Source organism: Pleurodeles waltl, chromosome 4_2 (genome assembly GCF_031143425.1).
Source record: "Pleurodeles waltl isolate 20211129_DDA chromosome 4_2, aPleWal1.hap1.20221129, whole genome shotgun sequence".
Classification (NCBI taxonomy): Eukaryota; Metazoa; Chordata; class Amphibia; order Caudata; family Salamandridae; genus Pleurodeles; species Pleurodeles waltl.
In genome coordinates this window covers 70,912,524-70,938,635 of record NC_090443.1, presented here as the reverse complement: position 1 = coordinate 70,938,635, position 26,112 = coordinate 70,912,524, and the positions used below count along the sequence as shown (strand labels likewise).

General features: G+C 43.5%; 1 protein-coding gene across 1 annotated transcript in view; it reads right to left on the bottom strand.

Annotated features, from left to right (window-relative positions):
* GLS2 (glutaminase 2) overlaps positions 1-26,112 on the bottom strand; it is a 208,452-nt gene that overhangs the window by 5,712 nt on the left and 176,628 nt on the right. Inside the window, exons 13-17 of the mRNA XM_069230693.1 lie at positions 23,980-24,111; positions 22,833-22,925; positions 21,401-21,462; positions 20,782-20,858; positions 4,261-4,324 (exon numbers count right to left, since the gene is read on the bottom strand). Of these exons, the coding sequence (XP_069086794.1) occupies positions 4,261-4,324; positions 20,782-20,858; positions 21,401-21,462; positions 22,833-22,925; positions 23,980-24,111 (428 nt within the window). The remainder of the gene's footprint in view (positions 1-4,260; positions 4,325-20,781; positions 20,859-21,400; positions 21,463-22,832; positions 22,926-23,979; positions 24,112-26,112) is intronic.

The following is a 26,112-nucleotide window of genomic DNA, read 5'->3' as shown; positions in this document are numbered from 1 at the left end:
TTAAAACCAGAGGATCTGAGCCATGCATGCCTGCGTATTGTGACTGCAGTATTGACACTTCTAGCAGCGGTGTCTGCTGCATCTAGGGCAGATCGAATTTGATTATTAGTAATGGCTTGCCCTTATTCCACTACTTGTTGTGCCCTCTTTTGGTGTTCTTTGGGGAGATGCTGGATTATCTCTTGCATCTCGTCCCAATGGGCCCTGTCATATCGAGCTAACAGTGCTTGTGAGTTGGCTATCCTCCACTGATTTGCTGCTTGGGATACCACTTGTTTCCCTGCAGCATCTAATTTCCTGCCCCCAGGAGGGGGCGCATCTCCTGATGACTGACTGTTTGCTCTTTTTCTGGCAGCGCTAACGACCACAGAATCTGGAGGTACCTGATGGGTTCTGTAATCAGGATCAGAGGGTGGAGGTTTATATTTTTTCTCTATCCTGGGTGTTATTATACATGTCTTAACAGGTTCACTAAATATGTGATCTGCGTGTTTTAACATGCCCGGGAGCAGGGGAAGGCATTGGTATTTAGAGTGTGTTCAGGATAGGGTGTTAAACAAGAAATCCTCTTCTAGGGGTTCTGTATGCATGGTGACCCCATGGTATGCTGCAGCCCTAGCTATAACTTGATTGTAGACCGTGCTATCCTCAGGTGGTGAAGGTTTAGAGGGATAGCTGTCTGGGTCATTACTAGGAATGGGATCTGGATCATAAAGGTCCCATGGATCTACATTGTCCTGTTGTGCGTCAAAAGAGTGAGTGGGTGACTGCACTGGTGTAGGACTAGTAGGAGGAGAGGTAGGCAGATGTGGAGAATGAGGAGAAGAATGAGGAGGAGAAGATTGAGGAGATGGTGGTTTCTCCTTCTGCTTTGGCACTTTTGCTGGAGACTGCATAGTGTCCAATTTCTCCTGAAAGGCTAGCTTTCTTTTTGGTTTCAGAGGAGGTGCTGTCTGAATTCTGCCTGTTTCTTTATGGATGTGGATCCTGGACTGCCTTTCATCCATAACTTCAAGTATTGGTTGTACTTGATACTCCTCTTCAGAGGTCTTTAAGTATTTTTGAAAGTCCATGCTACTCTGTGTATGCTGACCTTTTCGGCTCCGAAGCAGGCTTTTTCGGGATCGAAAAAGATGATGCTGTCGATGCTCTCAGCTCCGAAAGTGATTTTCAAATTTTCGACTCCGAAAAATGATGTTTGGTGGAGTCGGACACGGAGCTCTTTGTTGCCTTCAATGTTTTAGGAGGAGTGGCCTTTTTCGGTGCCGAACTGGTAAGTTGGTCACTGGTAGTCTTTTTTCGGACCGAGCAATGGCCTTCTGGCAGTGGCGTACCCAAGGCCTTATGTTTTTGCTTATGTGAGGGTACAGGGGCAGACGTACTCACATGTTGTCCCACTGTGACCGGTCTGTCTTCTTCTGATTCCTGTTCGGATTCGGAATCTTGAACCGAGACCGATGTTCGCATCATTTCTTCCTCCTCCACGTAGAGATGTTCGCTGCTTCTCAACACCATTTCCAGTCGTTGTGCCCTCCTGTCTCAAGGAGTCTTTTTCGATCGGAAGGATCGACAAGCCTCACAATTTTCTTCCCGGTGATCCGGGGTAAGGCAAAGATTGCAAACCAGATGCTGGTCAGTATACGGGTATTTCGCGTGGCACCAGGGAAAGAACCAGAATGGAGTCCGATCCATGAGGCTTCCATGCGGTCGGCCCGAATAGGCCAGAGTTGGGCGCGTGCGCCCCGAGGGGCGAGTAAAGTTGTTTTTTCCTGACGGTACCACTGTGTCAATGGAAGATATAAACCTGATCGATACAATACCGACGAAAAGGGAGTTTTTCAAAGCTTTTCTGAATCGACATCTCACAGCGACAGGAAACACATCCAAACCCGACGGCGGAAAGAAAACAATCTAACAATGGAGTCGATGCCCATGCGCAATGGAACCGAAGGAGGAGTCACTCGATCTCGTTTCTCGAAAACACTTCTTCGATTAAAAACAACTTGTAACACTCCGAGCCCAACACTAGATGGTAGGAATAATGCACAGCATGTGTATCTGCAGCTACACATGCCATCAAACACACACACACACACACATATATATATATATATATATATATATATATATATATATATATATATATATATATATATACACATACACACACACACCACCCCACACACACACACACCCCCAACAATAATATTTCGAAGACACATTACCATTTCATAGACCTCATCAGGCATTCATTAAACAGAAACATTCTATAAGGGATAAATCACCCTCTGCAATACATTATAAGAATATTGCAAATAACTGAGGAGTTCCATACCCATAGAAAAGAATGAGGCTAAGGGCTGAGATCCTTTATAAGGTTATGGAACTTCAAGATAACTTTCAATATTGTACGGCAAGGGGTATTGTATCTCATATATTGCATTGCCACGCCATCACCTTCCCACAAACTACTTAAAACTTTGGTGGGTACCTCTTTCACATGAAAGACCAAGCATGTTTGCAAACACGAAAAATAAAAGTAAAACCTCTAGTGCTGAATTAAATACATAAAAAACGGTTTAGATATTTGTTGCAAACAGATATTAGGAACAGTTCAATGCAAGTCATTTTTGCTTACACAAGCTGCAGTAACTCGGAATGTGTATCTAAGTAGTGCAAAAAAGAAACATGTTCTCCCTGCTTGTCATTGTAAGCTAGAAAAATAGAGCAGAAGCAAGAAAAGCAACATTCTGTATTTGTTGCTTTTAAACAACTGCTTTAATAATGCTCAGTGACTTGACCTGCCTTTCACCTGAACTGCTGGCAGCGGGCATTGTAACATCAGAACTCAACTGTAATAACTTATAATTAGGGCTCCCAGTTTTCTGCTTTTACCGATTTTTACTGATAAATACAGACAGAAAAATATTGCCCTGTCTGTATTTATTTTTAAATACAGAATAATACGGAAAATGGGGCTTCACTAGATAATTTATTTTGACTGTCAATCATGAGTGCCAGGACTGTAGGTGTACAGACTGAAAGTAAGGGAGATGAAAAACAGGAAATACATTTCCTAGTTAAGCTTATGTGCAGATCTACAGTCATTTATGTTATTATACAATGCAAGTGTTTTGCAAATAACGTTACTGCACCATATGATGCTGAAACCTTTTAGACATTCAAATACGAGTATACATTTATCAGTTAAGTAAATTTGGAAACATACCTATTGCAACTTCATTTATACCGTATACACAAAATAAAAATGGATAAATACAGAACAAAATAGCAAATATATATATGATAAATACAGATGCAAATGTTGAAAAAATAAATACCATAAGACAGGGAGCCCTACTTGTAACAGTTGAGTCCTGATTTCTTTTCCCTATAATCGGTGACCCGGTGAGTCACAAGTGGCCGATTATAAAGAAATTAAAGACAGGCATTTATACAGGGATTAGAGAATCCCACATATTATACAACTATAGTCACATGTGACATGTGTCAAACTGACATCACTAGCGTAGATAAGCTTCTCATACTGGTCAGTGGACTGCTTAAGATCTTAGTGAGGGAGAGCTAGTTACACCAGATGTAGGTCAGGTGGAGACCTATGGACTGGATGTGTGTTGTGATTTATTTACAATACAATATTGAGACTCATGCTGCAGTGCTCAAGCCTCCCTTTCTGACTCATGATCTTTGATTGTGACCCTGTCAATATTCTTTCTGTCATTTATTGATTTATTATTTGTATTTGCACTCCAGCACTGACAGGTGAATTGGAGTCCAGATTTCCCAAATGTTGGCCTTGTACCTGAAAAACAGCAGTAACCTTTGCTTCAGGGAGCTCAAACTATCTTGGTGGGTTCCAGAAAATAAATAGGCAGCAGTCCTTTTAACAAAGGGAGTTAACATTTGCATAGTCAGCCATGTTTAGTACATGTGGCTAACAAAATCTGGATGAGAAGCAGTCCTCTAAAGGGCAGACAACAAGTGGATTAGTAGTAGCCATTGACTAACGATATCTACATGGATGGTGGTCTTTCCTACAAAAGCCTAACAACACTTGAAGGGCAGACTCCCTCAAATTCTGGGCCATTATTCTGACACCTTATTAAGGGGTCCACAGGTCCAGACATCTGGTGTGTATCTGAAGAAGGATATCTTTAGTGCCACTCTTGTAGACACCCATAGCATCTGATTAAACAATACAAGAGTTGATAATAAGGCCAAATACAGCATCACACTTACCTATCTTTCATGAAGGGGTTCACCTTGCAACCTTCAATCAAGAACATGACAACATCCAGACGCCCTGTAAGCACAGTGAAAAGAGGGCATTAAACCCAAGCCAAGCAAGCCAACGAGGGCTAATGCACATTTCCACTTTTTATAAAGCCCTGGCAATTGGGGTCAGCCACATTTTAAGTATTCCCTACATTCTTACAAAATGGAACAGAAGCAAAAGGGAGGCAAAGTGTTTTGTTCAAAATCACACAATGCATTCAAGTGGGGAAAATGGGGATGACAATGCATATGTACCGGTTGTGGAACAGTGAAGCAAAGTACTAATGACTATGTTTTGGCGCAATGCAATGACCAAAATTATGTCAAAGTGTGAAAGAAAAACAGTGCAGTTTCTATTAAAAGAGCACTGTTTTTCTCCCAATGCCTTGGTGCACTTTAGCCTAACTTGCACCAACACACACAACCTTGCACCGTAGTGCAAGGGTGTGTGCACTCCCAAGGGCCCTGGGTCTCCCCCGGGAGCCTGAATGTTGTGTCTTCTGGGTGCCCCAGGTGAGCACCACAGGACTCACTTTAGGCCCCGGGGAATAGGGTCCATGAATGCTTGGTATTGGGGGTTGTGCTTTTCCTGTGTGGGGACCTGAGGCCTATAAAGGCATGGGGAGGGGGCTGCATGTCCCCTTCTCCTTTTTAATGAGTGTTGCCCTTGGGGGCTGTGCGCCTCTCTCCTTAAAAAACACACACACAACCCCTGGGGATGGGGTCCCCAGGGCCTGGGGTGGCTGCAAGCCCCCACACCTCCATAATTTGAAAAATAAAAAAAATATTTGCCGGCTCTTGCCAGCACCAAGGATAGGTGCTGGCAAGGGAGCTAGTAGGGCTGCGGGAGCCCTGAGACTTCCCCCATGGTCCCCAACACAGTGTAAGGATTTGGGTGCCCTAGGTGAGCACCGGGTCACCCAAAATAAAAAGAAACAATAAAGGAGCATTAGGATTTGATCATTTATTACTTCACTAGATCTTGCCAGGGGTGCTCCATAATGCCTTGCAAGGGCTGTTAAAACATTTTTACAGCCTGATGTTGCTCCTAGAAGGGATACCAAGCATTTTGTTAATGTTGTGGGGGGCTGCAGGGAAATCAGCACCCCCCAGCAACTTAAAAAAAACAGTAAGGCCCATATTTATACTCAGTTTGCGCTGAATTAGCATAATTTTTTTGACACTAATTCAGCGCAAACCTAACTTCATATTTATACTTTGGCGCTAGACACGTCTAGTGCCAAAGTTATGGAGTTCATGTCGTTTTCTGGAGGGGAAAACCAACCTTGTGTCAATGAGATGCAAGGTAGGCGTTCCCGCCAGAAAAAGATGATATGGCCTTTACGCCATATTTATCCCCCTGTGCTAAAATCAAGCACGGGGGAATGGGGGCCTTAAATAATGGTGTAAGCTTGCTTAGCGCCATTATTTCACGCCTAGGTCTGGGCAGGCATAAGGGGACCTGTAGGTATACTTCCATGGTCTCTGACCATGGAAATTGCTCCCAGGCGCCCTTCCCTGGCCCAAGAAACACCCCACACACCCCACCCACACCAGGAGGTCACCTAAGGATGAGGGACCCATCCCAGGTAAGTCCTGGTGAGTTTTCTTTTTTTTTTTTACACAACATCTCTCAGGGACCCTGAATTGGGCCCCCCTGCACGGTGCTGGCCATTCGTCCCCTGGGCATGGCCATTGGAGTGGTGTGCATGGTTCCTGTCTTTATTAAGACAGGAGCCATGTCCATGGGGGTTGTGCACCAGAAAATGACGCTACACTGCTTAGAGGCAATTTTTTATTTTGCCTCTAAACAGTGTAGCGCCATAATTTGGCGCACAAGCCCCGGTTCCCCCTAGCCTTCCCGAGCCCTGTTAGCGTCCTTTCCAAGGACACTAACAGGGCCTTAGCGACGTTCCATAAATATGGTGCCCGGCTGGCGTCATGGAATGGCGCTAAAGCTATTAGACCCACTTTATATATTTTGGTATTCTGACAAAATCAGTAGCTCTGTCATACGTAAAATAACACCCCTTATATTCAGCTATGTGTATACGCAGGAGTTTGGGTGCCAGGCCTTCAACCCAATCTCTTGCTATGCATGGCTTGGGCGCTGCAGATGGGTTGGGCATGAGCAAGGGTTGGGCACAGGACATGGCCTTCAGCCAACTGCTCCCCGCACACGGCCGAAGGTGGTGTTGGCTGCCCATGAGGAGTTGCACACAGGGACTGGCCAAAGGTCAGCCATGTGCAACGTGGAGTAGGCTGCCCACGAGGGGTTGATCGCAGGGTCTGGCTGTTGGCAAAGCCCTGCGGCCAACGCTATGCGGTGCATGGCCGAATGCTGTGTGTGGGGTGTGGTTGGCTGGCCACAAAGGATTAGTTGCAGGCCCTTCCAGGAGTTGGGGTTGGTGTTATGTATGGTAATAAAATACTACTTCACATTAAAAAAAACTCAGAAGTTCACTGAAAAAAACAAAGGTTAAAGTGATGTTAAAGTTAGGTATGGTAATAATTTCTTACTTTCCATTAAAAAATACTTCAAAAAATACTGAAAACACAAAAAAGTTAAAGGGCCATTATAGTCAGGTCATAATGTCAGTTAAAACATACTGTTTTAAACTAACAAAACCACTGAAATTCACCTGTTATAGTTACCTAAAGTAACTGTAATTTGTGCCCTAAGGTAGCCATAACTCGTGCCCTCGCCATGCACTGCTAATTACCCCACATATTACATCACTCATACCCTCATTAATAACATAACTGCAACATCTGAAAATACATCTTTGATGAAAACACTGTACATGGCGGGAGCAAGAGTTATAGTCACTTTAGGGCACGAGTTATAGTTTTTGATAGTCTTTCTAGTTTCCTTTAACATTTTCGTACATTTCGGTGAAAATTGCAAATAACCATATTCTAAGTCCTCAGATACCAAATTGCTAGAATGAGGGTCTTGAGATTCAGATGGAGCAGTTGGCTATATTGACCTTTCCTAGAGAAGAGAGTACTACTGTTGACAAGCCAACATTTGAGATATGAATGAGTGACACTGGTGCTTGCCTCATTTTCTGCAATAAATACGGGATCACTGGATGTGAGGGAAAAGTGCATGCAGGTGCCCCTGACCAGTCAAGCCATAGTGCATTCTGCAGAGACTAGGGGTGAGCGAAATTCATGTAATTTCTGTTTGCCTAAATAGTGGAAATTTGAGAAACATTATGTGAAATAATGTGAAAAGCAAATCTGTTATTTTACACTGTTTAGGTTTTGCACAAAATGCATCGTCATTGTAAAAGTTTACACAAGGAGGCACTTTGCACAGCAAAGGCACAAAAACACAAGTGAAATGAACACGAGACACTTGTTCAAATTCTCCTGCAATGGGATTTGTTCACCTGAGTGATCCCCGATAACGTCATGTGACACAACTACTATTATTTCACACAATTTCACGTAAAAGGACGAAATGCAGGAAATTACGTGAATTATATACTGTAACTTAAATTGTGTCCAGGCTTAGTGAATATTTGAAGGGAAAGCTTTGACATTTACATGAGCTGCAAACAGATATGTGTTGGGAGCCCTCAATGGTGAAAATGTAGATGTCGAATCTGATAAATGATCACCTAATCATGCATCTCCCAATGTTTGCTTATGAGATTGGCAAAGTCACTGTCTACTCCTGGCAAATGCTCTACAGGAAAGTGCATGTAATGCTGTAACAGCCAAGCCAAATCGCTTAAGCTATGCTAGACAGCTGTGGTCAGAGTGACCTCCATTATTGAATGTACTGCATAGCGGAAAGGTTGTCTGCTCAACTTTAGACCACCTTGTTGTGCAGCTCTGTATGTAAAGCTTTAGGGGCTAGCTAAACTGCCTGCAATTTCAACACATTGATGTGGTGGAGACAATCCTGACACGCTCACTGACTTTAAATAGCGAAGCCTGATGTGGGACTACAATAATCTAACTATTGAAAGATGTGGCCTGTTCCATCACTGTAATTTATGATGACCTCTGGACTCATCAACACTAGATCCTCCAAGTCGCAAATTGCTTGCCACCACTGGCTAAAATTTCTGCAGCAAACCTTTGAGTAATTGACCACTGGGCAACAACATCATGCATGATGCCAGCATTGGAAAAAGTTTCATTATCATTGTCAGAGGACGTCGTAACGTCTGATAAACTGGAAGTGATTTCTGAATTTCTGACAAATTGAGTGTGGTGCTCAGAAATGCATGATTGTTGAAGATACAGCCAGGATTTTTAAACATTGATTGTGAAGCGTACATGGTAGGGAAGAAAAACTATTGCGTGTTGGTGAGATACTGCGAGTCATCTACTTGAACAGTCAGTCATCCAAGATAGCATTACACAAGTATTTGTAGAAGAGATTTAATTTTACTGCAGCTAGACATTTGGGCTGATATTTATACTTTTTTTGCGCCGCATTGGCATCATTTTTTGACGCAAAAGCGGCCCAAACTTACAAAATATAATGGTATTTTGTAAGTTTGCGCTGCTTTTGCATCAAAAAATGACACAAATGCGGCGCTAAAAAAGTATAAATATGGGCCTTGGTGACTACTGCTGGGGTTGTGGAGACCCCCTAAAAGTTGGACTTTAAATTGATAATCTGTTCCACTTGCCATGAACCTCAAATTCTGTTAATGCACCCAATGGATTGTAAAGTGGCAGTAGGTGCGTGTTTGTTGTGTTTGTTTGTAGACTCCTTTCCAGAACAGGTTGTTTATTGTCAAGGGGCATGTGTCGCTGCTTTGTTGTAAAGGCACTCATACTCTAGTCAATTGTCGGCCTGGACAACCATTACCATGGAAATAACCACAATTGACTTGCCCTTGTTTATAATGCTTGTTGAGTTACACGGGAAAGGGAGGTTTCAGGCTGTAAGCCTCAAGCGGACTGGCTGTTCCACCTCTAGGTAAGCTGTTGTTTTGTTGCGGTGACAATTAACTTTCTGCTATTGGTTTAGGGCACCCAATGCCTTCACTGCCTGTTTCTTTCTTGATCTTCCCTAGAATCTGTCCAACTAGTGAGTATGTGCTTATCATCAAAAGGTAGAGCAATGAGATGCAGGTGGGCTTCTGGGCAAAACCCTGAAACAGTTATTAGGCATCCAATGTGCAGCAAATGGAGATTGCTTTGCAATCCTGGACAATCTTTTAAGCCTGTGTACGGTAGGCATGTCTTTAACACACATGGGCCCATATTTATACTTTTTTAGCGCCCCAATAAAAAACGGCGCAAACTTGCAAAATACAATAGTATTTTGCAAATTTGCGCCATTTGTGCATCAAAAAGCGGCACAAATGCGGCGCTAAAAAAAGTATAAATATGGGCCCTGCTGCGTGGTACTCCTAATAAACTGACCTAGGTCTCTTCTTTTAAGAGCTTATTGGTATATTGTCACTCTTCCTACTCAGGAGTTCCCTGACATCCCAAAGATTAGTACGAAGGGAGCTCACTCACGTATTGTGACATGTAATACGGTGGGCATGTGGCATACACTGCAATAATTCCTCCATCTTTTTCAGTGGTATCTGTTCATATCTATCGAATCTTACCATCAGGGCCAAAGAGTTGATAATATGCCACTGATTGCGGCATCAATGGCACCCGCTTGTGAGCTGCACTGGCTTTTTTGCTTCCTTTATCTAGAGGTGGGCTGTAACCTGTCCCTTCACAAAGCCATTTTCATTGCTGTGAGCACCACCAATGAGCTGTGCACCGGCAATGGGATGCGTGGGGCGTTTAAGTATTGCATGTGATACAGTATATCACATGGAGCAGGCTTGAACGCCTCTCAACATGTGGCGTGATCACTTGTGTTTGACAGCATCTTAAAAGTTCACTTTGCAGACTCTCTTAAGCAAATGCAAGAAATGATTAGCGTTTCAGTATGAGGGTCTGTATAAGAAACTCATCCTCTTCCTCCTCCATTTGTAGTAGAATATTTGTCTGTGTGTTGCCAAGAGGATAACTTCGTGATATGTTGCTGATTTATCAAGCGGAAACGTAATTATAGGGCACAGTCCCAAAGGTTCCACATGCTGGGGACTGACCTTTTAACAATGCCATAGTTCATCTCACCCTTCAGCTCTTCTAGCTCGTAGTGCAGAGGAGCCATAGACATGTCACTCTCTGTAGGAAGAGTTGGCTGTGGGGAAGCTTATGCTGAGACAGTAGTTGTATTATATTTTTAGGAATTGCCAAAGCCCTAATGTCATGAGATCTATCCTCCTCAACTGTAAGAACGTAGTTTTTAGGTGGAGTCTATGACACCACAACTGCCTGGTTGAAATATACCTACCGTCAGCTTACTATGAATTTACTGGGGGCTAAGGTCAGGCCACTCCTTAGCATTGGCTGGCTATATTGTCACTCCCACATACTTGCTTCTTTTTGATGGCTTGGCTTGTCCATCCTCTGTTTGTCCCTCCCCTGGAATATAGCCTTTTCACTTGTGTGCATCCATTGCTTACTTTTAGGGAACTACTTTTTCCATTTTTCTTAACCTGTCCCTGAGACAGCATGTGTTTTCCAGTTGTCTCCCTCTTGTGTTTCCTCTGCAATGCGTGGTTCTCTTTCATCCGTGTGCTTCCCTTCCCCCCGCACACTGTGTTGCTCTCTTTCAACTGTGCACTTCTCTCTCTTCCCACGTGGTCCATGTTGCTCTTTCATGTGCTTCTCCCTCCATCCTGTGTTGTTCTCTTTTGTGTGATGCTTTCCCGCTCCCTTGCCCACTCCCTGTTGCTTCCTATCCCACCCACTTTTCCATCACCCCCCACACACCTATTTTTTTTCAATTGCATTTAAAAAAATATGTTTAAACTTAATCTTTTTTAAAAAGAACTTTTGCGCTGCTACTTTTTTTTACTTGTATTTACCACTCTGAAACAAGAACAATAAATGACAGAGGCACTCATGTCATTTTAGAAACGCACATGCATAGTCACCCTTACGCTCTTGCATAATGATGCCTGTGAGAGCATACAAAATGACATGGTCATCAGTGGTTGGCTAATCACATTTATTTCTCCCTTTATTCATACTGTATGGTGTACATCATGAGTAAAAAACTTTGACAGAGCCAATCGATCTCAAAAGTGAGACCTATTTGCTTTGCCAATGGTTGTTATGATGTGGTGTCCATAGCAATATCAATAGTTGATGGTCATCGGGTGACATAGGTAGATCATATTCCTCCTCTTCATGTGCCAGTATTGTTGTTGTCCAAATGTTCCTCCTTCCCGCTGAATCCACATTATTGTTGCTCCTAGACGTCTTCAGCAACAAGCAAGGTGGAAGACCCCGCAGGATCTTGGCACTGCATCAGGGAGCAGTGCACCCACCTTCTGTCTGTTCGGTGACGAACTGTATTTTTTAGATTGCAAGGCCTGGCCTGGCAAGCTGAACACACACTCTTATGGTCACTCGAGCGACCAAGTTTACTGACCCTGTGTTGGTACAACCACATCAATTTGATGGTGCAACTGGGGCAAAATTCAAATTGTGTGTTTTTCACCACTGCCTCATAAACGAGTGGTCTAGGCTCCCGGTATTTAGCCTAGTCATGTCCTGGATAATGCTGGACAGGCTGCTAGATGCTGCTGCCGATCTTCTTGGTGTGCCTAGTCCTCCAGAGCGGCAAATCTTTCTGATGTGCAGCTCTTTGTGCTACACTCGACAGGAGGTCCAAATTACATGGTGGAAAAAACACTTTGAGGTGAATACTGTGCCCTAGCGCATTGTGGCCCATATTTATACTTTTTTAGCGCCGCATTTGCGTAATTTTTTTACGCAAAAGCGGTGCAAACGTACAAAATACAAGCGCTGTTTTTGCGTCAAAAAGTGACGCAAATGCGGCGCTAAAAAAGTATAAATATGGGCCTGTGTATTTTGAGTGAGGTGTCACGAGTCACCTCGCAACCAAAAACACTTGTTTGAAGGACAAGGGGTTCTATTATTTCAAATCCAAACCCAGATGGCAGGAGTGTGCACATCATGAGATCTAGAGCAGCACACACAGCAAACAAGTTATTTGATCATTGCAAAAAAAATCTAATATGCAGAATAAAATAACACAGCTGCTCAAATATGTTTTTTTTTGTATCTTGTTGTTGTCCTTCTGGCCTCTACCTGTGCTCTGACCTTCCTAGTTGTTTGTTTCTCCCTTAGGCAGAGCCACATATCCAAGAAGAACAAGCAGATAATCTTGGGCTGGTCACGCAAAATCATGCTTGGGGTGCCTCTGTCTCTTTGGACAAACTCTTCACTGTCACTGAGCACATTTGGGCGGAACGTCTCCTAGCTTTGACCCATCTGAAAGGATAGTGGTAGGATGAATCACACAATGCTGATGTAGGTCCTGGTGTGATGTAGCACTTTAAAGTTCGTGCTGGGGACAGGACCCTGGTCTGATCTAATCAGAACAGATGCTACTTTCACAATTGTGCTTTAAACGTAAGAGAACAGTGATCGATTGCCAGGCTTTTCTTTGAAACTGGTTCACTGAAACTGTTCTAAGAAAGAGCTGGACTTTATTCCTGCTCTCAGCAAAATAACAGGAAACATCTTCATTTTTCAAGAGTACAGAAAAGGTATACTTATTCCTCAGTCAAACTGCCACCAACTAGGCATACACCCACAGTCAACACTAATGATAAAAGGAGAAACATTATAGGCAGCAGGATTAAAGTCTGATGTGTGGCACATCAAGATTTATACCTGGGTAGTCTTATATCTGAAGATCATTTGGTTAAACCACTGCAAAGAAAATTATATTTCATGGGTAATAGTGGCAAACCACAAGGTGCTCTGGTCTTTCAGTCCTATAATCCACAATACCTGGTTTTCAGGGGAAACTCTATTTTAAGCGTTCCCAACCCTATTCTAGCTTATTAGTGCACACAGCTTTATGTTTGGTTGCCAGGAAATTCTGGTCCTAGGCTTTACTTTACATCTCAGACTGTGTCTTGTTGTATGTTTGTAACACTTCCTCTTCTGACATACCTCTATTGTGCTACCCTTCTGTGTCAATCACTCCTAGTAAGGGTTCCTCTCCACCTTCCACCCCTGGAAGCCCTCAATCTGTTTACCAATTTCACCCTATCTCCTATACTGCTTTTGGCACATAACCCAAGCATAACTGTTACCAAATCAAGAAACAACAATTCACCACACAGAACTCCTCAGTCCGAGCCGCTCACAAAGCAGCCCTCGGCAACTACCACTGGCACACCAAGGAAGCCAAGAGAACAGTCATCACAGCCTGCATCGATATAGTAGCCAACCATATGAAAGAACTCTTCAAAATAGTCAAGGAAGTATCCATCCTACAGACACGGAGAACACAATCCACCCCTCTCAAGAACTCTGTGACACCCTTTCGGACTACTTCAATGACAAGATTCTTACCATCTACAACAACTTCGATCCCCAAAAAACAGCTCTCAACCAACCAGCACACACCAGCCAAATGATCACCACTTGGTCCCCGCTCAACACCCAGACCACCACGGCCTTCATGTCATCCATTCACTCCAGCACACCCACCGATCCCTGCCCCCACCGTTTTTCATCCTTGGAACAGACGCTATTATCACAGAACTCACCACCATCATCAACACATTAATCATCATAGCAGCCTTCTGGGACAGTTGGAAATACGCACAGGTCAGACCCCTCATAAAGAAACCCTCCGCTGACCCCAGCGAACTAAAAAATTATCACCTTATCTTCCTGCTCCCCTAACCCGCCAAACTACTTGAAAAGGCCGTCAACAAACAGCTTACCGAATACCTGGGACAAAATCACCTACCTGATGCTTCCCAATCAGGATTCCGTGCCAACCACAGACTGAGATTGCCTTGATCGCTCCTACAGATGACATCAGAACCCTGCTCAACCACAGGGAGAGGGTGGCCCTGATCCTCCTTGACCTCTCTGCTACTTTCAACACTGTTTCCTACCACACCCTCATCAACAGTCTCTCTACAACATCGGCATTCAGCAAACATTCTTAAGTGCATCACCTCCCTGAATGCACGCAGAGCATCTGGCCGCCTCCCTTCACCGCCAAACTCAAGGACATCTTATGCGGCATACCCCAAGGATCATCCTTCAGTTCCACCTTGTTCAACACCTGCCTGACCCTCCTCACAGACATCGTCAGATCCCACAACCTCAACATAGTTTCCTATGCAGACGACACTCAACTCACCCTCTCGCTCACCAAAGACCCCTCCACCCCCAGAATCAACTTCTGTGATGCCAGGAGCAACGTAGCCAAGTGGATGAGCGATAACTGCCTTAAACTCAACTCTGACAAGAAAGAATTACTGATCTTCGGGAAGAATACCTCCATATGGGACCACAGCTGGTGGCCAGCAGAACTTGGACAGACACCCAGACCCACAGACCATGCAGGCAACCTAGGCATCATTCTGGACAGTGAACTGACCATCAAACGGCAAATCAACAGAGTCAAATCCTCCTGCTTCTACATCCTTCGTACGTGCTGTAGAATCTTCAGATGGGTCTCAGTCAACACCAGAAAGACTGTCACTGAGGCCCTTGTCACTAGCCTCCTCAACTACAGCAACGCTCTCTATCATAGCTCCTCAAAAGACTTGAGAAGATACAGAATTCTGCAGCCAGACTCATTCTGGACCTCCCCAAAAGGACCCACATCACCCCCCACCTCAGAAACCTTCACTGGCTCCCCATCCAGAAGAGATGCCAGTTCAAGGTCCTCACGCATGCCTACAAAGCTTTCCATGATCAAAGACCGGCCTACATCAATCATTGACTGAACTTCCACCTACCGACAAGACACCTGCGCTCCTCCTCACTAGTATATGAGTAGCACTCCTCGTGGTCGGCAGGACGTCCCCTAAATGCACTCTCTTTGAAAAGGTGGCAATGAGTCACACATGATATTTCAAATTTGTATGTAATTCTTTGAATCAGTATTCCACATTTCAGATCTGAGCTTCAAATAAAGGTTATATTTATTCCTTGATCATGGTACCTTCGTCTTCTTTCCGATGTATACAATATAACAACATTACATTGGGCTGGTCAAAGTTTCAGGTCACATCTTTCCATGCATTCCCTTCTCCCAATGCATTTCGGGCCTAGCCCTTCATCAGGGGAATAGGTTCCTGTAAAATAATCCATAATCAACTGGTTTATAGAAATAGGAGCGCGTACCACCATACAAAATGATATCTTTAAAAAAGAATTGCCTATATTCAGGTGAGCTAGCTGTTGATCATGCTACGTGATTGTCAACATATCAAGATGTAAACAATGCCTCTAATTGTGCTTAGTTAAAACCCAACGTGAAACAAGCCATGTGGGATCAGCCACTTGCCTAAAGTTTGTGTGTTCAGGTGGGATCACATAAGACGTGAGACCAGTGGTAAAACCAGCCATTTTCTGTTTATTGCACTTATTGATATACAGATAATCGTTAGGTAGTAAACCGTAATACTAAAAATCACTTCTAACAGTTGAACGATCAACACCAGTGCATAGAATAAGATAGTGAACATAACTATCATTCTGTTGACAATCTCAATTGCAAAGTCTGATGAACGTTGGTATAAAAACACCCACAAGATTATCATGATGCTAAAAGGACCCATTACACCGAACGATTGGGTGGACGCAATCAGTGTAAGGTAAATTAACGTAGTGAACATAGCTTTCTTACTATTGATAAACTAGTTTGTGAACTGAAATAAGCCAGCGTGGCTTTCCTGCTGTTAGTAACATGTTGACAGCAGCGCATATTATTGTTCCTCACTGCCTGATCCAAAGTATTTACCATCTGTTTCCCTTACCTCAAGGAAACCTGCACCCGCATGTGTGTAATCCCTCTTAGTGTCCATGATGGTCGCCATATTGTCCTTGCTATTGACCAGGAAGGTAAACATAAAGAACAAACCATCCTACGTTTTATTATACATGTCATCTTTAAACGGGGTAGATGTAGCGTGATATATGGCCCATGTATCCAAAACATTGCCTAAACAAGGATACACCTGTTGTAAACTGTATGTATTGCGCTTTGTCTCTGCTTATCGAGTCTAACAAGTGCATGGTGCTGAATGGTACCAAAATGCAGCCCCACCCCATTAGCAACACTCAGCTGACCTTACGCTCACGAATCAAATAACTTCTTCCCAGCCTCAGAAAATCACAAAAAAAAAATTCAGAGCATGTAGTCACAAGCACATGATAGGACAAAGCATCTGTTGACCTGTAAAAACGTTAACTTGTGAATCATTAATCTGAAGATACACATCAAATGTTAAGCAACATAAATAAATAAGAGATCTTCAAAGATAACAACTAAATTCCATGTGGTCATTTAAACCTTTGGGAATGACAGTGTCAATTCTTTTGATCCAGTATAGTTCTCTCCTAAGTAAGTTCTTTCTGTTGTCACATTCATCTCTAATGGGTACAGTTTCTAGGACCAGAAATCTCAATTGGCTGACAATATGGCCATAAGCATTGAAGTGTATGGCTATTGTGGACTTGTCATTTTTGTTGCGAATATTACTCTTATGTTCTATCAACCTAATCTTAATCTTCTATTCCATTTTTCCCACATGAGCTACCACGCATGGACATTTAAGGAGGTAAATGACATTCTTGGAGTCACAAGTAGCTGTGGTACGCAACTTGTTGGTTCCCTGGGACGGGTGAGTTATCTTGGTACATTCTATGATATTATTACAACTGCCACAATTAAGACAAGCTGACGTTCCCTTATGTCTTGTGTTGTTGTTAGGGACATCTTTACTGTTCAACATTTCTTTGAGGTTTTTGGTTCCTTGGTAGACAAATAATGGAGGTGAATTAAAAATTCAGAGGAAATTGTTTGCAGTCTGGAACATGTGCCAATATTATGCTTTTCAGTCTAGCACTCCTAGTTGAATATTTTGACACAAATACCATTCTTTCTGAATCCGTGTGAGTACTATTACATGTGAGAAGCTGAGTTCTATCCTTTGTGTCAACCCGTTCAATGGCTTCCTGGATGACTCTGTCGGGGTAAACTCGGTACTTAAATATGGTTACCATGGTGCCCTTTCCTGTATTGTAATGCCTGAGGTCAGATGTAATGCTCTTCATTCTTAATTGCTGAGAATAAGGAAGATTTTTTTAGTGAGTTCTGGTGAAATCTACTGAAGTTTAACAAATTGTTGCGATCTGGGGGTTTGTCATGTATGCTGGTTTCTAAGAAATGACCATTTGTGGTCACATTCACGTCCAAAAAAGTGATCTTACTCTCACTGATGGTTTCAGTGAAACCTAAGCAGTCATCAGTAGTGTTGAGTTTGTCACTGGGTGCTGCCAATTTGACTTTGGGACCCCTCCATATTAGAAAATATCATCAATGTATCTCCAGTTAGTAAGTAAATGATATTGCCATTCTGGATTGCTAATGATGTTATAGAGTTCAAACCTGTACACAAAGAAATTTGCGTAGCAAGGGGCCACACAGTTTCCCATGGATGTTTCAGTCTTTTGTAGGTAGTACTCATTGTTCAATGTAAAATAACTGCGGTATAGTGTGAAATGTAACAAGTCCAGTAAAAAAACTTTGAGATCCTCATTCATGTCCGAGCTCAGTAGAAACGACTCACTCACCTCTAATCTCAAATTATGTGGAATGGAGGTGTATAAAGACTTCACGTCCAAAGCACTCAAAATAGGACTGCTGTTTTCTTCAAACTGAATTAAAGAAATCTTACTCAAAAAGTCAGTTGTGTCTTTTGGATATGTGCTCATGATGAGTAGGAGGGGACGTAAGTGGCAGTTCAAGTATTTCCCAACTAGTTCATTTCTGGAATCCGTGTTGACACAACAGGTCTGAATGGTGTATTGTGAAGAATTGTAAGCTTGGAGTTTTGGGGTTGCTTTTTGTGAGGTATCGGAGATAGTTCCCACATTAGTGGATCTGTTGAGAATGTCAGGTAAGAACTTGGAAAATTAATTTGTGGGGTTTGACTCTAATTTCATGTACGCAAAACCATCTTTTACATGACTGTTGATGCTCTCAATGTAGAAAGAACTGTCCATGTGGAATATGGCACCACCTTTATCTGCGTTGCAGCACTTTATATCATCATTTATGGTAGTTTGTCTTATGGTATTCTTCTCTTTCATGGTCAAACTGGAAATTATGGGAATCTTACATTTGAGGAAGTTCTGAAATTCTTTCTGGACAATTACTTCGAATGAATACAACACCTTGTAGCTTACAGGTGCTAAAAAAGTGCTCTTCTTTCTTAAACCCATTAAAGTCTCTTTTTCTTTACTGGACCTCCTCTCTGCTATGTTCTCAAAAAAATGGTGTAATCTAAGATTCCTCATAAACTTAAACAGACTTATCTCTTGTTCAAGTTCATTAGAATGATATGTGGGCAAGAAGGATGTACAATTCTGTGTTGACCTGTAGTATTGTAAAATGGCATTTAGAAATATTAATAGCCAAGTTATCAGAACCTACGCCTTTTGACTCCTGGTAATTATCCTTTGTTCTTTTGCAATCAGTTGGGTCTTTCCTTTTCTTGCCATGTCCCCTCTGGCTTCTATGTTGATATCCGGGCCGTGTTCCAAAAATTAAGATGCACTAGAAGTAGGGGATGGAGCCCCAGTGTCATGTTTTTATATATTCAACTTGTCTCTTTCATTAGCATTTCTCGTTCCTAATCCCGCGTTGCTATCTGATGACGAGGTCTCTCTTTCTGTGAACTGTTAGAGAATGGTCTTTCTTATCTCCTCTTAGCATATGCTTCAGCCCAGCTGTAAACTTCACCGAGCTTATAGTTGATAGTATCACGTTTGAACTTTCTGATCTTTCATTAATCTCTTTTGTATATATCGGTCTACTTGAGAATTAATGTCATTTAAAGTCCTGGCCCATTCAACTTTGTCCATTTTACTAGATAGTTTATGTTTCAATTGGTTATTTTTCTTTTTAAGTCCTCCAATAACCTGGATAGTTCTTCTACAATAACAAGGATAAGGTCGAGTGAACACTTATTTAAGATGGCATTCCATTGTTCTGTGAACTTGGGCTTATTTTTACACAGTGTAGGTTTGAGTGAAATCCTTAAGCCTCTGGGTATTCTTTGGGCCCTGTGATACTTAATAAGGGTACTAGCATGTAATCTTTGATTGATCTCTCTCTAAGTGACATACAATAACTGTTTAATGTTGCTTTGTATGGATCCTGTGCTGTGGTTGCGGTCTCCATTTCACTAATCAGTGAGTATATCCGTTGTGCTTCTACTGCTGACCATTATGGACGCCAAGAGGAATTACACGCAAGTGGGTGCACGTTTCCTTGCGGTAAGGGAAAGAGATTTTAAATACTTTGGATTAGGCAGTGGGGAACAATAATATGGGTCGTTTTCAACATGTTACTAACAGCACGAAAGCCACTCCAGCTTATTTCAGTTCACAAACGAGTTTATCAATGGTATTAAAATTATGTTCACTATCTTACTTTACATTACACTGGTTGTGGCCACCCGTAGCAGAAAGTGCTCGTATTTCTATACTCTGGATGCTTATTGATTATTTTTCAGGAAACTATTCCCCTGATGAAGGGCTAAGCCGGAAATGCATTGGAACACGGGAATGCATGGAAAGATGTGACCAGAAGCTTGGAGCAGCCCACTGTAATGATGTCATATTGTATGATAGTACCATGATCAAGGAATAAATATAACCTTTATTTGAAGCTCAGATTTGAGATGTGGAATACTGATTCGAAGATTTACATAAGAATTTCACTTGTGAATCAATGCCACCTTTTCAGAGAGAATGCATTTAGGGGCATCTCTCCCGACCAGGAGGAACGCTACTCATATATTTCTGACTCATGCCCACGATCAGAAGGTGATTCCATGATGCACCCAGAGAACCTTTCGAATTAATTACAATTGATCAATTACATTGGTTTTACTGAGGAGTACAAACGTCTTTTTCTTTGATACTGCTTCTCACTAGCCCATGCGCGCACTCCCTGCATCTGCCGCAGCGGGGGTCGCTCCTTCATCACTGCCAAGACCAGGAACGACCTAGCCCGCCAACTTCGAACAGCACCCTCCCTGGTGGATTTCAGGAAGAAACTTGAGACCTGGTTCTTCAATGAAGATATCACACCCACAGCGCCCAGATACCCCTAGGGGTGACAGAAACACAATATACAAATACAGATTGATCGATTGATTGAAGTCCCTTCCCAATTGCCCAGGTTCCTCATCTTGATTACACTCATAAAAGACACCCTGCATATTCAACTTCTTCCTTTGAAACAATATATTTTCTACTTCATCCCACCTTTGCTACAGTTTCCTGTCAGGGTCACAAAAGGCAGAGAGTTTTTCATTTTTCATAGTGAGGGTCATGGTTTACAATGTATGGTACCTTCAGCAGCTGCAACATGCAAAGCTGTGCGCGAATCATAGTCCTTCTGCTCCATGTCCATTGCAGACAGTGCAAATCTGGTGGGGACAGAGAAAGAAAGAAAATAAGCACATCTGTTACAACCTCAAAAAAGAACAAAAACAAACAAAAAACACAGAGAGGGTGTTTTCTGTCCAGGTGGCACGTCAGTGCAATACCCAACAGGCAAATGTCTCTGAAAGGCGGCTGGGGGTAGTGCAGAATCAGTTGCTGGAAGGTGCAAAAATGACCTGTGACTGACTCAGCACAACCCCTCTACCCTTATCACAGGTTCAGAATTGTTTGGAAATGTCCCTGTTTTTTACTCTACCTCTGAAAATTGACAGTATACTCATATGAACCCAATCCTATTCTCACGCCTAAAATCCATACTTGCAATTTGTTTTGTCTTTTTCTGAGAAAAAAATTAATTGATTTATTCAATTTCATGAAAAAAAACAGCATCTGAGTGTGATGGCTCACAAAGAAAGGAAGAAAGGGAGTGTGTGTGAGAAGGAGAAAGGAAGAGAAATTCTCTATTCCTTTCCTTTTGGAATGAAGGGATATCCTGGATTCCCAGCTTCTCCTGCTCACATCTTACCTCCTGAGGGCAGACACGTCCCCACTGTAGGCAGCAAAAAGCAGGTTCACCACAGTCTTGTTCTGAAAAAAACAAAAATAATTTAACTGTCAGCTGTGCTAAAAGAATGGCTCCCCTCCATGCCCAATAATATATTTGAAGGCATAACATTATTCAGCCTGTGCAAAAGCACACTTGGGGGCATATTTATAATGCCCTAGCGCCACCATGCGCCACATTAACGTAATTATTTTTTACGTTAATGTGCCCAATGAGGCCGAAATCCCCACGCCTTATTTACAGAGCGGTGAAATGCATGCATTGCGCCACTCTGTGACCCTTTGCGCTACATTATGCCTGTGCCAGGCATAATGTATGCAAAGGGTGAGTTCCCCCGTTAGGGGAGCCAGAAAAATGACGTAAGGAAATCTATGAGATTTCCTTGCGCCATTTTTTATGGCACTTTTAACGCCTGCTCTTGGACAGGCGTTAAAAGGGGCTTCCATTCTTTAGAATGGGCCCTATCTACTCTGCAGGAGCAGTGCCACTATTTTGGTGCTACTCATGAACAGTACATCAATAGCGTCATGAACAATTATGTTATTGCCCCCTACCCTGCGCCATGGTGTGCCTTATTTTAAATACGGCACACACATAGTGGCGGTAGGGTGATGCTAAGGGGCGCAGGGAAAGTGCCGTGCCACTTTCCATAAATCTACTCCCTGGTTTCCAAAATGACACTGCTGCCACCACACAAGCTTTTAACCTATGAGAGGATGTGTACCACAATGAGGCTACTTAGCCTGCTATATATAGGGCCTGATTACAACTTTGGCGGAGGGGGTTAATCCGTCCCAAATGTGACGGATATCCCGCCCACCGTATTACGAGTTCCATAGGATATAATGGACTCGTAATATGGCGGGCGGGATATCCATCACATTTGGGACGGATTAACCCCCTCCGCCAAAGTTGTAATCAGGCCCATAATCTGTTCAAATTTACATCAGGTTATATAACCGGCAGAGGAGCACAAGGTATCCAAAAGTGGCAAGTGTCACAAGAGTCCCCAGCACAGCTTGTTCCCAATGGAGTCGAGCTGCTGTTAGACTATGGACGGATCACAGTGGATAAGGCAAGGAGCTAGATCATTTACGCTCCAAAACATTAAAGGAGCTTAGCCAGGTGGTGACTACAGCAGATATCACAGAGTTCCACCACTTCTTAGAAATTGCAGAGTTTCTATAGGATGGAGAAATACAGATTTACACCCAGTCCACAAACATTAGAAGAAGAGGCAGGCATACACAGGCCACTCGCCTTGACTTGGGGAGTAAGCCAGATGTGTGTACTAGATTTTTAGAGCATCTGGCAGTCCGGGAACCTTTCCAGATGCCATAATACACCAGTCCACCAATGACATCACCTTGTTTAACAACTCTCCCATACTTACCCTAACATCGCCTTCCTCCCGGCGTGGGTCGAGCTTCCAGGGACAGTGCCGCAAATTGTCATAGTTATGAAAGTTGAAAAGAGAAACGAGTTCCTGAGGAAAAGTGCAAGCAAGAGTCAAGACAAACAGCTTGCATCCAGGTTCTGGTACAGGACTGTCCAATGCACGTTTATATTTGTGCTAAGGCTTGCAAGTGTATAGAAAGATGTATGAACAGCTAGCATGTGCACGGACATGGCAGTATAAGAAGCACACTGGCATATTGTACATCCTAAAATAACGTCATAACACAGAAACAACAGGTATGCAAAACTTTACCCACAATTCCACTGACACCGCCCTACTGACATCTCCAGGAAGAAACTGTTGTTGCGGCATGATCTGAAGAGGGGCTCTCAGAGTAAACATACTTCTTTTCATGTATATACCTACCTTGCAACAACGAGCGTTTGGAATCCAGAAAATATACTCATGCCTTTAAATCAAAATATGTGTCAACCCGCTTATAGTTTAATCTCAATGAAAAAAAACTTTTTTTCTCCCTACAAACATTTTACTGGCAACATCCAAAATTAAGGGCCTAATTTCGAGTTTGGTGGACGGGTTACTCCGTAGGATATAATGGGATCATAATATGGCAGATGGGATATCCCTCACGATTGTGATAGAGTAACCCCACCCGCCTAACTCTAAATGAAGGCCAAAGTGAATTACACAATTCCTGCGCTAAAACCTTACCTGGAGCCATGTTGAGATTAATCATAAAAATTGTTTAATATATTTGTGGATGCCACGGTGCTTAAACAAACATCTACAAACTATACGTGGGCAAGTGATAAATTGTGTGAAACAGGCATATTAAGTTTGTCTGTATTTGTGAGTGCACAAACTGTATTATCTGGGCAGGTGTGTAAGCATATGCAAATAAATGCCTGTGCATATGAACCACAAGGAAGAGCACAAGCATGCTGATTTTTGCATGTAGGTGGGGATACCTTTCTACAGATGTGTATATGCATCTTCACATAAATGCAGATGTGTTAACATGCATATGCAAATCCGTGCAGCATGCTGACACATCAGTATAATATCCGGGTGTACTATTTGTTCGTGAGGATGTTTACATGCATGTGACATTTGCACACACCTGGCTGAACTTGACTCCTCTCAAACTGTTGCCAACTTTATCCACAGGCGGGGACCAGCAGAAGACCCCCATCACGTTGGGCACCACCAGAAGCACAGCCCCAGAGACGCCCGACTTGGCTGGCAGACCAACCTGAAAGGTAAAGTAATATCATAAGGCATTGTTAGTGAAGGGTAGGTATCTCTGGGAAGCCACCAGGCAATGTAAGTGCAGGGTCTGTATCTAAGTGCAGCCATCAGACACTGTAAGTGCAGGGTCTGTGTCTCTGTGGAGCCATCAGACACTGTAAGTGCAGGGTGTGTATCTCTGTGGAGCCATCAGACACTGTAAGTGCAGGGTCTGTATCTCTGTGGAGCCATCACACTGTAAGTGCAGGGTGTGTATCTCTGTGGAGCCATCAGACACTGTAAGTGCAGGGTCTGTATCTCTGTGGAGCCATCAGACACTGTAAGTGCAGGGTCTGTATCTCTGTGGAGCCATAAGGCACTGTTGGTGCACTGTCTGTATATCTGTGCAGGGATGAAAAGGTGTGCATACATGGAAAGTGTGCCCTCATGCCCACCCACCATGTATTTTTCCCCAGCAGACTCAGGGCCATATTTATACTTTTTGACGCAAAACTGCGCTAACGCAGTTTTGCGTCAAAAAAATTAGCGCCGGCTAACGCCATTCTGAAGCACCATGCGGGCACCGTATTTATTCAATGACGTTAGCCGCCGGCGCTGTCTGGTGTGCGTAAAAAAAAATGACGTACACCAGGCAGCGCCGGCGTAGGGGAAAATGGAGCTTGGGCGCCAAAAAATGGGGCAAGTCAGGCTGAGGCAAAATTTGTGCCGCAACCCGATTTGCGCCATTTTTTTTTGACCCCCAACCCCCATTGACATGACTCCTGTCTTAGCAAAGACAGGAGTCATGCCCCCTTGCCCAATGGCCATGCCCAGGGGACTTATGTCCCCTGGGCATGGTCATTGGGCATAGTGGCATGTAGGGGGGCACAAACCAGGCCCCCCATTGCCACCCAAAAAAAAAAAATACCTACCTGAACTTACCTTAAGTTTCCAGGGATGGGTCCCTCCATCCTTGGGTGTCCTCCTGGGGTGGGCAAGGGTGACAGGGGGTGTCCCTGGGGGCATGGGAGGGCACCTCTGGGCTCCTTCCGAGCCCACAGGTCCCTTAACGCCTGCCTTTTCCAGGCGCTAAAAAACAGCGCAAAAGCGGCCGTACGTCATTTTTTTTGTCCCGCCCACTCCCGGGCGTGAATTTTGCCCGGGAGTGTAAATACGGCGCACATGCCTCGGAGTCAATTTTTTAGACGGGAACGCCTACCTTGCATATAATTAACGCAAAGTAGGTGTCCACGCTAAAAAATGACGCAAACTCCATGGACTTTGGCGCTAGACGCGTCTAACGCCAAAGTATAAATATGGAGTTAGTTTTGCGTCAGAATTGCGTCAAAAAAACCGACGCAATTCCGGCGCAAACAGAGTATAAATATGCCCCTCAATATCTGTGATCTTTTGGAGGTGTTCGCCAGCAGAGGACAGAGTTTGTTGTCCCGGGGAGGACATCTAGAGCATATCTCCACCCACAGCAGGTGGTAACTAATATTACTCACCTAACTTCAAGGAGGCTGACTGCTGAAAATTTTTTAGTGAAGGGCACATACCTTGATACTTGCACACCTGGAAGAGGAGCGTACCTACTTCAGGTGTAACTGTTTAGCTTCCAATAACTGGAATCTTTCTCGTCCCCATGAGTGTGTGTTGTGTTTACATGGGTGCACATAGAATCCAAGTGAGTTATCAGTGGTGACCACTGGGAAGACGTGGCATGTGGCAAAAAACTGTGGTTCCCTGTATGCTTTTAAGCTACAGGGACTCTTATGTCCATGGTACAGCCTTGGGGGATAGATCTCAGAGACCCTATGTGGTGTATTGCCGCGTGCAGCCGGTCTCCACAGAGACGCTGAGTGTGTTTACCTCGAGCGGTCTCCGCAGAGAGTGAGGCTCGTGGGGAGGGAATGACGTGGCGCCGGGAACGACGGTTGATGGAGGTCGGATGGCTGGGGAAAGAAGTAATAAACAAGTGATACTTAATCCTTTGCTGAAACTTGTCCGTGTCTTCGGGACCCCA